General features: G+C 44.8%; 1 protein-coding gene across 1 annotated transcript in view; it reads left to right on the top strand.

Annotated features, from left to right (window-relative positions):
- KIF14 (kinesin family member 14) overlaps nucleotides 1-16,858 on the top strand; it is a 90,750-nt gene that overhangs the window by 19,599 nt on the left and 54,293 nt on the right. Inside the window, exons 10-15 of the mRNA XM_034780050.1 lie at nucleotides 37-209; nucleotides 2,239-2,386; nucleotides 2,495-2,558; nucleotides 4,170-4,354; nucleotides 14,454-14,556; nucleotides 14,775-14,935. Coding sequence (XP_034635941.1) covers nucleotides 37-209; nucleotides 2,239-2,386; nucleotides 2,495-2,558; nucleotides 4,170-4,354; nucleotides 14,454-14,556; nucleotides 14,775-14,935 — 834 coding nt within the window. The remainder of the gene's footprint in view (nucleotides 1-36; nucleotides 210-2,238; nucleotides 2,387-2,494; nucleotides 2,559-4,169; nucleotides 4,355-14,453; nucleotides 14,557-14,774; nucleotides 14,936-16,858) is intronic.

The raw sequence follows: 16,858 nt of genomic DNA, 5'->3' as shown, positions 1-16,858 counted from the left end.
GGGAATAATTGTTGTTTCATTTTCTTGTCAATGAAGGTTATTAAAGGAAAGTCTTGGTGGAAATTCAAAAACGACCATGATTGCCACAATAAGCCCTGCTGCCAGCAATGTAGAGGAAACCCTTAGCACTCTTCGATATGCTAAACAAGCTCGATTGATAATCAATATTGCCAAAGTAAATGAAGATGTGAATGCTAAATTAATTAGAGGTAAGGTGGGATTTTTTTTATTTGCAAGCATTTTTAAATTAATTGTCCATGATAGATGTTGATATTAATACTCTTGTAATGATTGACAGCATATTTGAGGTTTATTCATTTTAACATTAAGATTTTTCTAAATAACTGGCTTTAAACAGTTTACAGGCCTACTAATACTTTAAAACTGGAGATACTCTTTTCTTTGATACAGTTTCACAAACTTACATCTCAGTATTTTTTATAGGTTACATTTTGTTTTTGAGCTTGAACCTCTAGACCCTGTTTGCACTAATTAGGTACTGTATATATGTTTGAATGTACACACTTGTATAGATATCACAGCATCCAGTTAAATGTGTTCATTTCAGTTGTGCATTCAAGCAAACCTAAGTTTTCCTTCCGTTTATTTTTGTTTATGAAACAAGGAAATGAATCTTAGTTTTTTTACATGTAATTCAACATTATGGTTGAGATTTTAAATAAGAGTCAGGAAATTCAGTACGATTCCCACAGTGATACACAAAATACTACATGAGTGAAAGGTGGTTAAATTAAAGTTGGATTTCCTAAGGTCTGTACACTTAAAAATCTCAGCTATTATGTTGCTTTTATGTAAAGTCCGATTGTGATATAATCACACATGATAAAGAGCACTGTCCTGCACTAGTAGTCATTGAAATCAGTGGTACTACTAAATTGCTATGCAGTGTGAACAAGGAGATCAAATTCTGGCCCTTAATTCTCCACAGAAAATAGTTTTACTGTTCCCTCTGAGTGGGGTCAGTAGCAACCTGCTTAGACACATGCTATTGCACTCTTATTTAGGACATTGTTGTATTTTGTAGACTGTAAGTGTTCATTCCACCCGAAGTTTCCCTTTTGAAGAGAAAATAACTTCTTGGTATTTAGTCATATAGTGCTTACTGAAAATGGAGGAGGAAAGTCTTTTATTGCAGAAAAGTGGAGTCAGACAGACTTATTATTATGATCTTCTCCAGTCAGTCTGAATTATGAAATAATTTACAGCTGCATATATAATCATTGTATTACCTGTGGGGAACATTAGTATTGCAGCCAACAGGCAAGTGCAGACTAACTTGCAGTGGTACTAGAGATGAGTACTAGGAGTAGTCTTGTGTTAACTGGGGTGTAAAAACTGGCATTGCCCTCATATTGCTACTCTGTCCCCTTCTTGTTAGGTTTACTGAGGGGATTGGGTTACTACCACCTCCAGTGGTGCTTGGTATTCATGCTGATGTGGTTTTATGTGGAGATACAATGGGATTGATTCACAAAGTAGGATTTTATTTTACTTGGTAAATTTTAATACTTGTTTATTTTGTTTACATTTAAAAATAAAAACAAAAATATTTGAGAGAACTCAGCAGGTGTTGCACAGAGGAAATAAAATAAATGAAAAAGTGTTTAGGTGGAATGGCAAACAAAAAGAACCAGGATGTAATATGAGAGAGAAAACCAGTTGTTGTGTTTTCTAAATTAGCAGTTTCTTGAAAAACATTGTATGCAGATTGAAAACCTGGCAGTACTTAACTGGAATCTGTGTGCTCTGAAATCAGATGTATATTGTAATAAGCTATCGTCCGCACTCTAGTTGATCAGTTAATTTAGCTAATGCTTCCTTGGGGGACATATCTTCAATTGGTATGACCTGTGTGTTTCAGAGAATAGCATGATATAAAAGTGACCTCTAGACCTTAAACAAAAACAATCGGTTTGCCATATGTAAAGGCACTATTCAGTGTGCAGTTTAGCAGATTATTTAATGTCTCACATTTCAGGAGTAGTGACATAAAATTATTTTCTCTCTATTCTTTTGTAGCTAAATGGGCATGTTAAAGCTTAGATGGGATACTTTCTATTTAACATAAATTCCACTGGATATTGCCAAAGTGAGGATAAAATCCTCAGACTTACTGTTCAAAAATAATGAGGTTTGTTTATGTATTAAACACCTGCTTAATGTAGGATCCTAGGTTTACTGTAAAAGCTGAGTTATGTTTTTATTTTTCAAATGTAGAACTGAAAGCAGAAATTGAGAAACTGAAAGCAGCTCGCAAAAATACTCTAAATAGAGATCCTGAGAAATATAGACTGTATCTGCAAGAAATAACATCCCTAAGAGTAAAACTACACCAACAGGAGAGGGATATGGCAGAGATGCAAAGGTGGGGTAGTCATTAATGTCTTCTCATTAGTAAGTAGTAGTCTCATAAATATTGGAATAAAACATCCCTGAAGTAATTATTTTGATTTATTTTTCCTTATATGCTAAGGGCCTGGAAAGAAAAATTTGAACAAGCAGAACAGAGGAAATTTGAAGAAACAAAGGAGTTACAGGTACCCTTTATTCACAAGAATTAAAGTAGTATAGAAAATGCTTAATACCAATAAATCCATTAATGCACAGAATTGGGGTTGTCCTAAGAATCCTCTTTCCTAGTCTACATTCCTCTTTTGCAAGAAGCAGTTAATATTGTTCATTCTCTTCAGGTCAGTGCTTTCAAATAAACTTTTTAGCAACCCATGGACTCCCATTTTTATTTTAAATTTTTCGTGGACCCTCAAATTCCCCACTCCCACTCCACCCTGCCCCTCCTCTCCTCTTCCCCATCTCTTTCTGCCCCCTCCCCTAAGTGCGCCCCATCCCTGCTCCTCTCCCAGTGGCTCATGCACGCCGGAGAACAGCTGTTCCGCAGCAATTGCAGGGCTGGCCTTAGGGAAAATGGCACCCTGGGCACACTTTCATTTTGGTGTTCCTGGCCCCGTGAGTGTGGTGCACCCTCCGCCCCATTAACCCTGTCCACCATAGGCTCCCCACCCTCACTTCAGCCTTAACCCCTATTCTGTGCCCCTTCACACCAATCCCTGCACCCCCTTCACGCCTACCCCTGCACCTCCCTCCTGCACTCCAACCCCTGCAGTGTGCCCCCTTCACCCCAAACCCTGACCCACTCCTGTGCCCCTAACCTCTGCATTCCCCTCTTGCACCCACATGGGAAAACTGACCTGGATGCAGTGACAGAGCAGCTGGCATTGCTGCTTGCTCCCCCACTGGACTGATGCTCCTTTGACCCAAGCACCCGCTAGGGGGCTGTGAGGGGCGAGCAAGGAGCGACGTCAGGGCTCCCTACATCCATGTCACCTTCCCCACCTGGGCTGCGTAAGGAGAGGGCAGGAGAGCAGAAGCTCCTTCTGCTCACCTCACAGCACAGCCCAGGTATGTGTTGGGCGGACTGTGTGAGGGAGACATGTGTGTGCGTGCACGCCTGAGAGAGTGTTGAGCGCACTCTCTTTAGTAAAGCATTCAGGGTAAGGGGCCTGAAGGCTTGTTCAGACACAAGTAGCTGCCAGCAGCTTCTGACCCAGAGAGGCAGATTTCGCCCTGACCTGTCACCCCCAGCTTAGTGGAGACCGGGTACATGGGTGGGGGACACCCAACATGTGCCGTGCCGTGCCCGCACCCCCCACGCCACTCCCCGCACAGCAGACAGGAGGGCACTCCCAGTCCAGAGTGGGCGGGGGGCTAGAAGCAGAGGTGGCTGAACACGGCAATGGAGCAGGGGGCAGGATGGGCACCCTTGCTCCAGAGAAGAGACCTGGCTCAGCTTTTTGTTCAACTGTCTGCCGCCTCCGCCAGCCCAACTGGCTCTTGTCAGGTCAGGTAGGAATCAGGCAAACCTTATGCACAGTGCTCCCTTTGGCAAGCCACCCTGGGCCGCCGCCTGTACCACCCACCCAGTGGCATGGGGGAGGAATTGTAGGAGGGAGGGAGAGAAATTGATAAGTGGGGCCCGCGGACCTCCTGAAGTACACTTGTGGAACCCCAGTGGTCCACGGACCCCAGTTTGAGAAATGCTGACTTATGGTACAGTCGGCAGACTTTGATGTATTTTTGGTAAATACATACAAATAAATCACTAATGTTTTCTTTCTGAATCAATCACCTAGAAAGCAGGAATTACATTCAAGATGGACAATCGTTTGCCAAACCTTGTCAATCTCAATGAAGATCCCCAGCTCTCTGAGATGCTTCTGTATATGATAAAAGAAGGACAAACTACAGTTGGAAAGTACAAACCAAATTCTCATCATGATATCCAGCTCTCTGGAGTGCTAATTGCTGATGATCACTGGTATGTGATACCCTAAAATGAAAGATCCTTCATGTGGCTATGTGAGAATGGGCAACCACTGCTCTCTCTCTCTTCTCCCTTTCTTCCTCCCCCCCCCCCCCCACTCCCCCCGCAGCAAGTGTCTCTTCTAGGTATGTCTTCACTGTAGAGTTAACCTGGGTTAGCTTAGCATAGCTGGAGTGTCTTAGCTCTTTGCACTGGGGACGCTTCAGCTATGCTATCTGTGCCAGATCCATGTAACAAACAGAAATTTCCTGTTAGGAAATAGGAAGTTCAAAATTAAAATACAGTAATAACTCAAATGAAAGATATTAAATTAGTTTTACACAGAAAAAAATCTGCTAAATTCTTAAAAGCAGAATGAAATATATGCTGTCATGTCAGTTTCAGAATTCCATTCACTGGTGTGCTGTTTGCATGTAATAATGTAATTTCTGTTTCAAAACACTTGTTTTTTGTCTGTATACATCAGATATGCAGTACTTCAGAGAATCTGAACAATGAAAGATTGTAGATGAGTGGCTGCCTCCTGATGCCCCCTAGTGGCCTTGGGCAGACCTGCATGTAGCCCCTCACCTCAGTTTCCCTTTTTGGATCCCCAAATAAACTCCACACATGGTTTTTCCAGTCATAAGATCATAGAATCATAAGGTTAGAAGCGACTGCAAGGGTCAGCTAGTCTAATCCCCTGCCAAGATGCAAGATTTTTTGCATCTAAACTATCCAAGACTAATGGCTATCCAGCCTCCTTTTGAAAACCTCCAGTGAAGGACCTTACATAACCTCCCTAGGCAGTCTGTTCCATTGTCCTACTGTTCTTGCAGTTAAGACGTTTTTCCTGAGATTTCATTTAAATCTGCTCTGCTGTATCTTGAACCTATTGTCTCTTGTCCTGCCCTCTGTGGCAAGAGAGAACAGCTTTTCTCCATCTTTTTAATGACAGCCTTCAAGTATTTGAAAACAGTTATCATGTTCCCGTTAATCTCCTCTTTTCTAAACTAAACATGCCCAGTTCTTCTTCTTTGAGTGCTTGCTCATGTCAATTCCATTCTAGGTGTGTGCATGCCCCCGTTCACAGTTGTCGGAGACTTTTGCTTTAGCGATATCTGTAGGGTCGGCTGTGGCGTCCTCTGCAGTGCCGCACCCATGCATCGGAATATCAGGTGCTGCTGGTCATACACCCTCTCAGTTCCTTCTTACTGCCTGTGGTGGTTGGTTCCCGGAGCACCTCTCTTCCTTGCCTCACAAGTGGTCAGTGGTTTCTTTCCCTTTTGACTTCGTATTCCAGCTGTAAATAGTTTTGTTTATTGTAGATTAGTTAGTAAGTAGCTATTATGTACTATAATCAGTCAGTTAGGGTCCCGGTGGGGACTTTGTGTCAGGCAAGGCATGCCCTGGTCACTAGGTTTTAAGCCCTGTGCTGACTGTAATACGCCTATGCCTGTTAGTGACCCACACGGCAGCTGTCTGAAGTGCTTGGGGGAATCCCACATCAAAGTAAGTGTCACATCTGTAAGAACTTTCGTCCCAGGACACAGGATGCGACATTTGTTTGAGGGCCTTCCTCATGGAGGCTGCTCTCCACCCAGCTTCAGAGCTGGCCTGGCCAGATGCAACACCCAGCACTTTGGCCTCGGTGCATAGCACACCCCAGGCACTGGGCTCTACCCAGGACTGATCTCCTTCGCCGATGCCCAAGAAGAAGTCTAAGAAGTGGGACCCCGTAGTGAGCAAGACAGACCAAGGGTCATTGGGTCCCTGTTCAGGTCACTGCCCAAGCTGGAGCTGCAAGGAGACTTCCTACCCCACTAAAGGATCTGCCACCGACTTTGTCTGAGTTTTAGGGGACTCAGACTGATGGTGGAGTCAACGCCTTCCCGGCGCCCAAAGCGCAGAGGACTCTCCCACCACAGGGACATTCTCCAACATGGTGCTGCTCCCCCTACTCGTGGCACCGGTCTGACTACTCGAGGCACCCACAGTGATGGTTAACCGCAGGACTCGGACGTCGACGGCCCAACCTGGTCACCAGAGGAGGATTCCTCCTGCATGGAGAGGAAGTTCAGCCCCTCGCCGAGACAGCACCGTTGTGACTGGGCTCCTGAGGTTGTGTCCACCTCAGCGATGCCGTCCTGGCAGCAGGGCCAGTGGCCAGCACAATGGCCTTACTGGAATGCCTGGGGCGTGCCAGTTATGCCAATCCCCCATCTCACCAGTCATTGGTCACCGCGTCGGACAAGCATCAAATGGCACCAGACTCGTTGTGCGAAGCAGATGCTGAGGTGGAGGGCCAGATGCCCACCCCGAGACCTCCTTCCTCCACGGGGGATGATGCTCCAGACCCTGCCCCGGTGGTTCAGTCATCCTCATCCTTCGAGGGGTGGCCAGTAACCTATGCCAAGAGGTAGAAAAGATGGCAGAGCAATCAGACGCTTTATTTAATGTGCTCTCCACATCCACCCCCACACATGTTGCGCACTCAGTGCACAAAGGGGTCCTAAAGATTGTCACAACCCTCTGGCAAGCCCCATCCTCAATCCTGCCCACTTCCAAGAGGGCTGAGAAAAAGTATTTTGTTCCAGCCAAGGGGTTCGAATACTTACAAACTTACATACTCACCCACCCCCAGGGTCGTTGGTTGTTTTGGCGGCCAACGAAAAGGACAAGCAAGGGCACTCTAGTTCCACACCCAAAAATAAGATTGGCCGAGAGACTGGACCTTTTTGGGAGGAAAATGTATTCCACACCCAGTCTCCAGTTCCTAGTCACGAACCACTAGGCTCTTTTGGGGCAATGTAACTTTAAGCCGTGTGACTCCCTCCATAAGTTTAAGGACTCCATGCCCCAGGAGGTGGCCCAAGAGTTCGGGGCCCTGGTTGAGGAGTGTACAGCAGCGGCTAGGTGTTCCCTCTAGATGGCCTGGGATGCGGCCGATTTGGCCGCCAGGGTAGTCACCTCGGTGGTGGTCATGAGGTGCAGTTCCTGGCTTCAGACCATAGACCTGTTCCAGGAGATGCAGGCCTTGATACAAGATCTCCCATTTGATGGAGTTGGGTTCTTTGCAGAACAGACATGAGACTGCATGGTCTGAAGGACACTCGAGCCACCCTCCGCTCCCTGGGGTTCCGTGTGCCTCAGTTGGCGAGGAAGCAATTCCGGCCGCCCCTGCCACCAAGGCCTTGGCAGCCTCGGCAGGGATCTACAAGGGACACTAGCTTTAGTCTCCATTGCCCTTCCTCCTCCCGTTCACCTACGCAACCTGGCCCAGCGAAGCACCACAGGGGCCAGAAGCTTGCATTTCGAGGGTGCGCTAGAGAGCAACATCCCAGTCAATTCCCTGGTTCCATCCCATCTTTTCCTCAACTGTCTCCGTCCTTACCGTTGGCCTGGTCGCAGGTTACCTCAGTCCACTGAGTGCTAGAGATTGTCACTGGGCTACTTTCTCCAGCTTTTGGCCACCTTCCCACCCTACCTACCTTCTTCCCCTCCCTCTTCAGGGACCCTTCTCACTAGCAACTCCTCATTCAGGAGGTAGACAACCTCCTACAACTGGGGGCAGTGGAAGAGGTCCCTCAGGAAATGAGGGGGAAAGGTTTCTACTCCCGCTATTTCTTGAGCCCAAAAGCAAAAGGGGGCCTACAACCCATTCTGGACCTGCAACGACTCAGCAGATACCTCAAGAAGTTGAAGTTTCGCATGGTTTTACTGGCCTCCATCGTCCCCTACCTGGATCCGGGAGACTGGTACGCCACTCTTGACTTGAAAGATGCTTATTTCCATATCTCTGTCTTCCAAGGACACCACTGTTCCTCCGTTTTATGGTGGGCCAGCGCCATTTCCAATTCACAGCACTTCCCTTTGGCCTCTCCTCAGCTCCGTACACAAGGCTGCTGGTCAGGGGTTGACCCCGTGGGTATTTACAAAATGCATGGCCTCAGTAGCCACTTACTTAAGGCATCAGGGGGCGGGGAGATCCAGGTTTATCCTTAACTCGAAAATTGGCTTATCAAGGGCAAGTCATAGGATCAAATGCAGAACAGTCTCTGTCTGGTCTGGTCCAGTCCACCTGTCACGAGCTGGGCCTGTTAGTGAACAAAAAGAAATCGACCTTCATCCCAGTGCACCGAATAGTTTATTTGAGCAGTTCTCAACTCCATGCGTGCGAGAACCTTCTTTCCGGAGGCCTGTTTCCGAGCCATGTTAGGGGGCTCCTATGTAAGGGACCACCTGCTCACCACTGCCCGGGCTTGCTTAAGGTTTCTAGGCCACATGGCTGCCGGTACTTACATGGTCCGGCGTGCCCAGCTCCACCTTCAGCTGCTGCAGGCGTGGTTGGTGTCGGTCTACATCCCCAACAGATATGGCCTGGACCCAGGAGTCAAGGTGCTGGACCACATCTGGTCATCACTGGCTTAGTGATTGGACCACTCATTAGTGTTGCAGGGAGTTTCCTTCGTGGCCCCCACCCCATCACTAACTCTGGTTTCTGATGCCTCAGACCTGGGCTGGGGAGCCCACCTGGGTGAGCTCCGTACACAAGGCTGCTGGTCGGGGGTTGACCACTCTCTCCGCATAAATGTCAGAGAGCTCAGGATGGTTCTCTTGGCCTGTCAGGTTTTTCGGCCCCACTTACAAGGTAAGGTGGTTAAAGTCCGATGGACAACACCGCCATGATGTTTTATATCAACAAGCAAGGCGGCTCTGGACTTCTGTGTGCAGCATGCCATTCATCTCATGGCAGCGCATTTCCCCAGTACCAGGAACATGTTAGCCAATCACCTCAGCTGAGCCTTCTTGTCTCACCACGAATGGTCACTCCACCCTGAGGTGGTCAACAGGATCTTCTGAAAATGGGGATCTCCCCAGGTGGACTTGTTTGCGACTTGCCAGAACAGGAAATGTCACCTTTTCTGCTTATTTTGGGGATCAACTGAGGCTACTTGTCAGACACCTTCCTACCCCTGTGGGCTCTGATGTGCACTTTCCCACCAGTGCCATTGCTGCACAGAGTCCTCACGAAGGTCAAGCAGGACAAGGTTATCCTGATAGCCCCGACTTGGCCTCGCCAACACTGGTTCGACATGCTGATGGGCCTATTGGTAACAACCCCGATGCAGCTGCCTCTCTGGCCAAATTTCCTCTCCCAGGAATCATGGCAGGCTCCTGCACCCGAATCTAGCAGCTTGGTTGCTGCATGGTTAACTGCTGAAGAGCAGGAGTGCTCGGCCCATGTCCAGCAGGTCCTATTGGATCATAGAAAGCCCTCCACTAGAGCAACCTACCTGGCCAAATGGAAACGATTCAGGTGCTGGGTCTTGGCCCAAAGGGTTAGGCCTGAGTAGGCCGCGCTGTAGTCAGTCCTGGACTTCCTTATGCATCTCAAGCTCTAGGGCTTGCCCCTTTCATCAGTTAAGGTCCACTTGGCTGCCATGTCAACCTTTCACCCTCCGTTCCAGGTCAGGTCAGTCATTGCTCATAACATGACGGTCCAGTTCTTTAAAAGGTCTGGAATGGCTCTACCTCCAACTCTGGGACCCAGTTCCTCCCTGGCACCTGAATCTGGTGCTTGCGCGGCTCATGAATGCCCCATTCGAGCCCTTGGCGTCCTGTTCCCTTTTTCTGCTCTCCTGGAAAGTGTCATTCCTGGTGGTGGTGACTTCTATCCGAAGGGTCTCTGAGATTAAGGCACTTACATCGGAGCTGCCCTATATGATGTTCTTCAAGGACAAGGTCCAGCTGTGGCCGCATCTGGCTTTCCTGCCCAAGGTGACTTCACAATTTCACATGACCCAGGACATATTCTTGCTAGTCTTCTTCCAAAGCCTCATAAGTCTGAGGAGGAACGTAGGTTGTACTCCTTGGATGTCAGGAGAGCACTAGCCTTGTACATCGAGAGGACCAAGCCATTTTGCAAGTCAACGTAGGTCGTCGCTGTAGCAGATAGGATCAAAGGTCGTACAGTTTCCACCCAGAGGATCTCATCTTGGATCACCTCCTGCATCCGATTTTGCTATGATCAGGTGAAGGTACCTCCACCGGCAATTGTAACTGCCCACTCAACTAGAGCATAAGCCTTGGCAACGGCCTTCCTGGCCCATGTGCCAGTTCCAGATATCTGCAGGGCCATTACCTGGTCATCCATTCACATGTTCACGTCTCACTATGCGCTTACCCAGCAAGCCTGAGACAATGCTGACTTCGGTATAGCAGTATTACAAGCCGCACGTCTGTGAACTGAGCCCACCTCCAGGCATACTGCTTGTGAGTCATTTAGAATGGCATTGACATGAGCAAGCATTCAAAGAAGTAAAAACAGTTACCTATCTTTTGTAACTGTTGTTCTTAGAGATGTGTTGCTCATGTCCATTCCATTAGCTGACCTCCTGCCCCTCTATTGGAGTTGCTGGCAAGAAGGAACTGAGAGGGTGTAGGGCTGGCGGTGCCTGATATACTGAGGGTGCCTGATATACTCCAGAGGGTACCACAGCCAACCCTACGGATACTGCTAAGGCAAAAGTCTTCGACAACTGTGCAAGTGGGCGCGCACACACCTAAAATTGAATGGACATGAGCAACACATCTTGAAGAACAACAGTTACGAAAGGTAGGTAATTGTTTTTTCCTTCAGCCTTTGCTCATATGGTTTGCATTCCATCACTTTGATAATCTTTGTGCACCTCTGGATCCTTTCTAACTGGACACAGTATGCCAGTTGAGGCCTAATCAGCGCTGAGTAGAGCGGTAGTATCACCTCCCCTGACTTGCATGTGATGCCTCTGTTAATGCAATCTAAAATTGCGTTTGCTTTTTTTTTTTTTTTTTTACCCCTGCAACAGCATTGCTTTGCTGATTCATCTTGAGGTTGTGATCTACCACTACTTCCAGATCCTTCTCAGCGGTGCTGTTGCCAACCCACTTATCCCCCATTCTGTATTTGTGTATTTGGGTTTTCTTCCCTAAGTGTAGCATCTTACATTTGTCTTTGTTGAATTTCATTTTGTTGTCTATAGCCCAGTTCTCCAATTAATCAATTCCTAAATCCAAGTAATTAATAACGAACCCAGAACAGATCCCTATGGAACACCACCTTTGAGACCTTCCTCCACTCTGACATTATTCCATTAATAGTTACTCTTTTGTTTGTAGTTGTTTAACCAATTATGTATCCAGTTAATGGTAGTTCCACCGAGCCTGCATTTCTCCAGTTTAATTATCAGAATGTCATGTGGGACTGTATCAAAAGCCTTGCTGAAGTCCAGGTATATTAAGTTCACTGAATTTCCCCCATCCACCAAACCAGTTATCCTGTCAAAGAAGGAAATCAAGTTGGTTTGGCATGATTTGTTCTTAGTAAATTCATGCTGGCTGCTAGTGATTACCCTTTCATCCTCCAGGTATTCGCAAATTGCATGTTTTATACATTGCTCTAGTAGCTTTCCAGGTATCGAAGACTAGTCTATAGTTCCTCAGCTCATCCTTTCTCCTCTTTTTAAAGATGGGCACTACATTAGCCCTTCTCCAATCTTCTGGGACCTCTCCTGTCATCTATGATTTTTGCAAATATTATTGCCAGTGGCTCTGAGATTTCTTTGGCTAATTCCTTCAGCATCCTGGGGTGAATAGCATCAGGCCCCGTTGACTTGAATTAATTCAAATTTGTCAGAAGAGTTCTTTACTTATCCCAAGCTGTCTCCCTTCCCCTTTATTGTCTATGGTAGCTTCGCTAATTGTCTGGTCACATATATATAATTTTTTTTAGAAGACTGAAGCAAAGTATGCATTGAGCAGCTCTGCCTTCCTATCCTCTTCTGTTACCAGCTCGCCTTCTCCATTGAGCAGCAGACCCACACCATCCCTGATCTTTCTTTTTTGTCTGACATATTTGAAGAACCCCTTCTTGTTGTCTCTAGTATTCCTTGCCAGCTGTAACTCGTTCTTTGCCTTGGCTTTCCTGATTTTTGTTCCTACACACTTGCGCTATTCCCACATATACTTTCTTCGTGACATTCCCTGTATGTATCCCTTTAGCTTTTTAGGTAGCTAAAAAGCTCCTTGTACAACCACATTGGCCTCCTGAGACTGTTCCTCTCTTACCTCTGCTCATCAATCCAATCACAACAGCCCTTCTTATGGTCTGATTTATTAACTTAAAGTTCAAAACTAAACATAAAGCCTTCCCTTCAGCCAGGTGCAGCCCAAACGCTCCTGGTCTGGTCAGAGTCCTTCCTGCCTTAGCAGGCTACTCCCTGCCCTTCTTAGCTGCAGCAATTCCCCTTTACCTGAGGGTCTTCCCTGCAGGAGCCTCTCTCAATCTCTGTAGTCTCACTGCAGCCACCTTCTGCTCTTTATAGATTAATAGATTCCAAGGCCAAAAGAGACCACGGTGATAATCTAGTCCAACCTTCTGTGTGACACAGGCCACAGAACTTCCTCAAACTAATTCCTAGACCATATCTTAAAAAAAAAAAAAAAAAAAAAAAATCCAATCTTGATTTAACATCGTCCGTGATGGAGATTCCACCATGACCCTTAGTAAATTGTTCCAATGGTTAATTACTCTCACAGTTAAAAAATGTACACCTTATTTCCAGCCTGAATTTGTCTAATTCAACTTCCAGCCATTGGATCATGTTATATCTTTCTTTGCTAGACTGAAGAGCCTATTTATTAAATATGTTCCCCATGTAGATACTGATACTATAATCAAGTTACCCCCTAACCTTCTCTTTGTTCAGCTAAATAGATTGGGGTCCTTGAGTCTATCACTATAAGGCAGGTTTTCTAATCCTTTAATCTTTCTTGTGGCTCTTTCCGGAACCCTCTTCAATTTATCAACATCCTTCTTCCATAGGAAATTGCCTGATTCCCCTCAGGTGGGGCTCATTCTGTAATCAGGACTGGCTTGGCCCCGGCTCTCCAGCCCTAGGACAAGCTGTCCTGTTACAAAGATAAAGGAGATACTGAGTGGCAAGTCTTCATGATCTACCAATTCCTCAGTCATTAGTCATCATAAAGAAAAGTGGTGATTTAGCTGAGATGAAAAAGATGACATTGCTATATATATTTAACTATTAAATCTAGCTTGCCTTACCAAACCAAAAGCATCTGATTGGATTTGTTCTGTTGAAGAGAAAATATAAAGCAGAATTCACTGTATAGTAAAATATATACGCTCATTAGTAAATCTTTCATGAAACTTTCCATGCCTGGAGAAATTTGCATGAACTGAGAAACACACTGGTAGCCCTTATTAAAATTTTTATTTTTATTTTTATTTTTTTTTTTGGTGGCGATGATTTTGTGTAAACTTTAATATTACCTTCCGTTTATGAATAATCTGACACCTGACAAATGTATTTTGTTTGTTTGAGGAGGAGAGGGTTGACAGAGGAGACTAACACCTGGGGCGAGCTTTAACTATTAAAAAAAAAAAAAAAAAATTCAATTTTGACTAGACATATATATCTTCCAATATATGTAGAAAAATTTGCCTTTTAATATAAGAATATCAGGAGATATATTTGCAGTTTATTTTTAGCTAACAGGTTTCAATCTCTCCTCTCCTGAGGTATGAATTCTATTGGTTAAAACTACCTAGATGAAATAAAATTTATCTCTGAGATGGAGTTGTACCTTGACCAAATTATAGAAATGTATAATGTGCAGCTCTCATTCTGTCTAGAACCACTTATGTAATACAAGAAATTTAAACATTACTACTTTAAAAAAAAATTGAAGAAATCTGGGATAGGGTGAAGTTTTCTTTAATAAAGTTTTTTCCATAACCTCAAGTACCTGATTCAGCATTTCAGATAGCAGTAAATTACACGAAGTATTTTAGCAGCAGGTGTGTTTAGACCCAAACTTATCTTGTTCCAAAATGAGGATTGACTCTTAGAAAGCAATATAGTTGAGGTGTATGGTGTAATAACAGAATAGCATGAACTATATAGTCAATATTTGGGGGAGCGGGGGAAGAGATTCAAAGTCACATTATCTAAATCATGAATTTCATGGATAGCCAGAGTTAAGTTACATAACTTGTTTTTTTTGTTCATGATTAGCTATTGCTGTCATATCTGATGTTTCTCACTTTCAGTGTTATCAAAAATGTTGATGGTAGAGTGAGTATTACGCCATTGGGAGAAGCAAAGACATATGTTAATGGGAAACACATTTCAGAGCCAACAGTTATGCATCACGTAAGTTATCCATCACTGGTACAGAAATAAATATATTTATGCATGGCTTTGAAAACACCTGGCATGAATGGTAAATTATCTGTTGACTGCAGTTTTTGAGAAGGCTCTTGAATTGTTCATCATGACAGATTACTGGATATTTTTATTTTTCTAATTTTGATGTATTATATATATTTGATTGTAAGATTATAGTCTAATAGTGTGTCTGTATTTTGCAGGGTGATCGTGTGATTCTCGGTGGAGACCATTATTTCAGGTTTAATCATCCAGTAGAGGTTCAGAAAGTAAAAAGGCTATCTTGTGGGACTACCCTTTCATGTGATGGGCCAAAAGATTTTGAATTTGCAAAAAATGAACTGTTGGTTGCACAGAGGTCACAGTAAGTATTGTGGAACCTTCCCGGTTAAAAATAAACTGCTCATCTGCTAATGCAGCATGCTCTCTTCTGGAAATATACAGGCATATAAACTGCATAAGAATAAGTGAAAGTTAAAAAACAAACAAACAAAAAGTCACTCTTTACTTCTCGTAAAATCCAAAATTTAAATAAAGTTGAATACACATAATATTGCAGTGTTTTTATAACCATTAAACATTTATTTTTGTAATCTCTAGTTGTCCACTCTTTTGATTAACTGTTTGGAATTCTAATACATAATTCTTATTATGACACATTTCCATGATAAGCCTGAATTCTACTAAAATTGTCTTCTCACATAGAGTCTTCTTGCTTGCCAAAAGATTAAATTGAGAATTTATTCCACTACAAAAATCAGACTTTCATAGAGGGTTATTCCAAATACAGATTATGATATGTTTAATGCAATGCAAAATGCGTGAGTGTGAAGCTGAGGGACAGCCTCTTTAATTTCAGCATAGGAAGATTGGTAGTGGCCTTCTCTTAATACTTTTAGTCCTGGGCGAATTCTGTGCCAAAAAATAAAAATTCTGCACACAATATTTTAAAATTCTGCATATTTTATTTGTCAAAATAACACAATATAATCACACCAGTTTAAATTATTTTAGTAACTTATTTCAAAATACCTGTCAGCAAGTATGTCGGTAACAATACAGACAACAAAAAAGATTCAGGAAATTTTTTTTGACAAATAGATTCCTTTCTAGGCATATTAATACAGAACTCTGAGTAATAATTCATTTAAACTACAGTATAGAGCCATATTTCCCGCACACCTCAGAAGGAGTGCAAAGGCTTGGGGGAGTCGGGGGTAATGGAGAAGCTGAGGGAAGTAATTGCTGGGAAGGAGCTTGTGTATAAATTTGAAGGGTTGTTGGGTATGGATGGGAAAAGTATAGAACAGAGGTTTTTTTTGGAGGGAGGGCGGGAAGGCATTGTTAGGGAGTGTCGCCTATGCAGACCCTGCTTGACCCCTAGCCTCTCTCATTCAGTCAGACACATCTGTCCCCATGTGGCCCTGCCCCCCCTGCCCCCATGTGTCTGTGCCCCCACTCAGCCACCCCCATCCCCATGTGGCCCTGCATCCCCTCAGCCAGCCCCCTCCCCTCCTCTCCATGTGTGTCTACACCCTCTGTCCCTACGTCTTTCTGTGCCCCCACTCAGTCCTCCGCCTGCCCCCTGTAGCTCTGCACCCCCTTCCCCCTGACCATGTGGCCCTGCACCACCTCTCCCATTCATAGAATCATAGGGTTGGAAGGGACCTCAGGAGGTCATCTAGTCCAACCCCCTGCTCAAAGCAGGACCTAATCCCCAACTAAATTATCACAGCTAGGGCTTTTTCAAGCCTGACCTTAAAAACCTCTAAGGAAGGAGATTCCACCACTTCCCTAGGTAACCCATTCCAGTGCTTCACCACCCTCCTAGTGTAAAAGTTTTTTTCTTAATATCCAACCTAAACCTCCCCCACTGCAACTTGAGACCATTACTCCTTGTTCAGTCATCTGGTACCACTGAGAACAGTCTAGATCCATCCTCTTTGGAACTCCCTCTCAGGTAATTGAAAGCAGCTATCAAATCCTCCCTCATTCTTCTCTTCTGCAGACTCAATAATCCCAGTTCCTTCAGCGTCTCCTCATAAATCATGTGCTCCAGCCCCCTAATCATTTTTGTTGCCCTCTGCTGCACACTTTCCAATTTTTCCACATACTTCTTGTAGTGTGAGGCCAAAACTGGACACAGTACTCCAGATGAGGCCTCACCAATGCCAAATAGAGGGGAATGATTACGTCCCTCGATCTGCTGGCAATGCTCCTACTTATACAGCCCAAAATGCCGTTAGCCTTCTTGGCAACAAGGGCACACTGTTGACTCATATCCAGC

Source organism: Trachemys scripta, chromosome 8 (assembly GCF_013100865.1).
Source record: "Trachemys scripta elegans isolate TJP31775 chromosome 8, CAS_Tse_1.0, whole genome shotgun sequence".
Lineage (NCBI taxonomy): Eukaryota > Metazoa > Chordata > Testudines > Emydidae > Trachemys > Trachemys scripta.
Note: the sequence above shows the minus strand (reverse complement) of the source record. Positions and strands in the feature narration are given on the sequence as shown.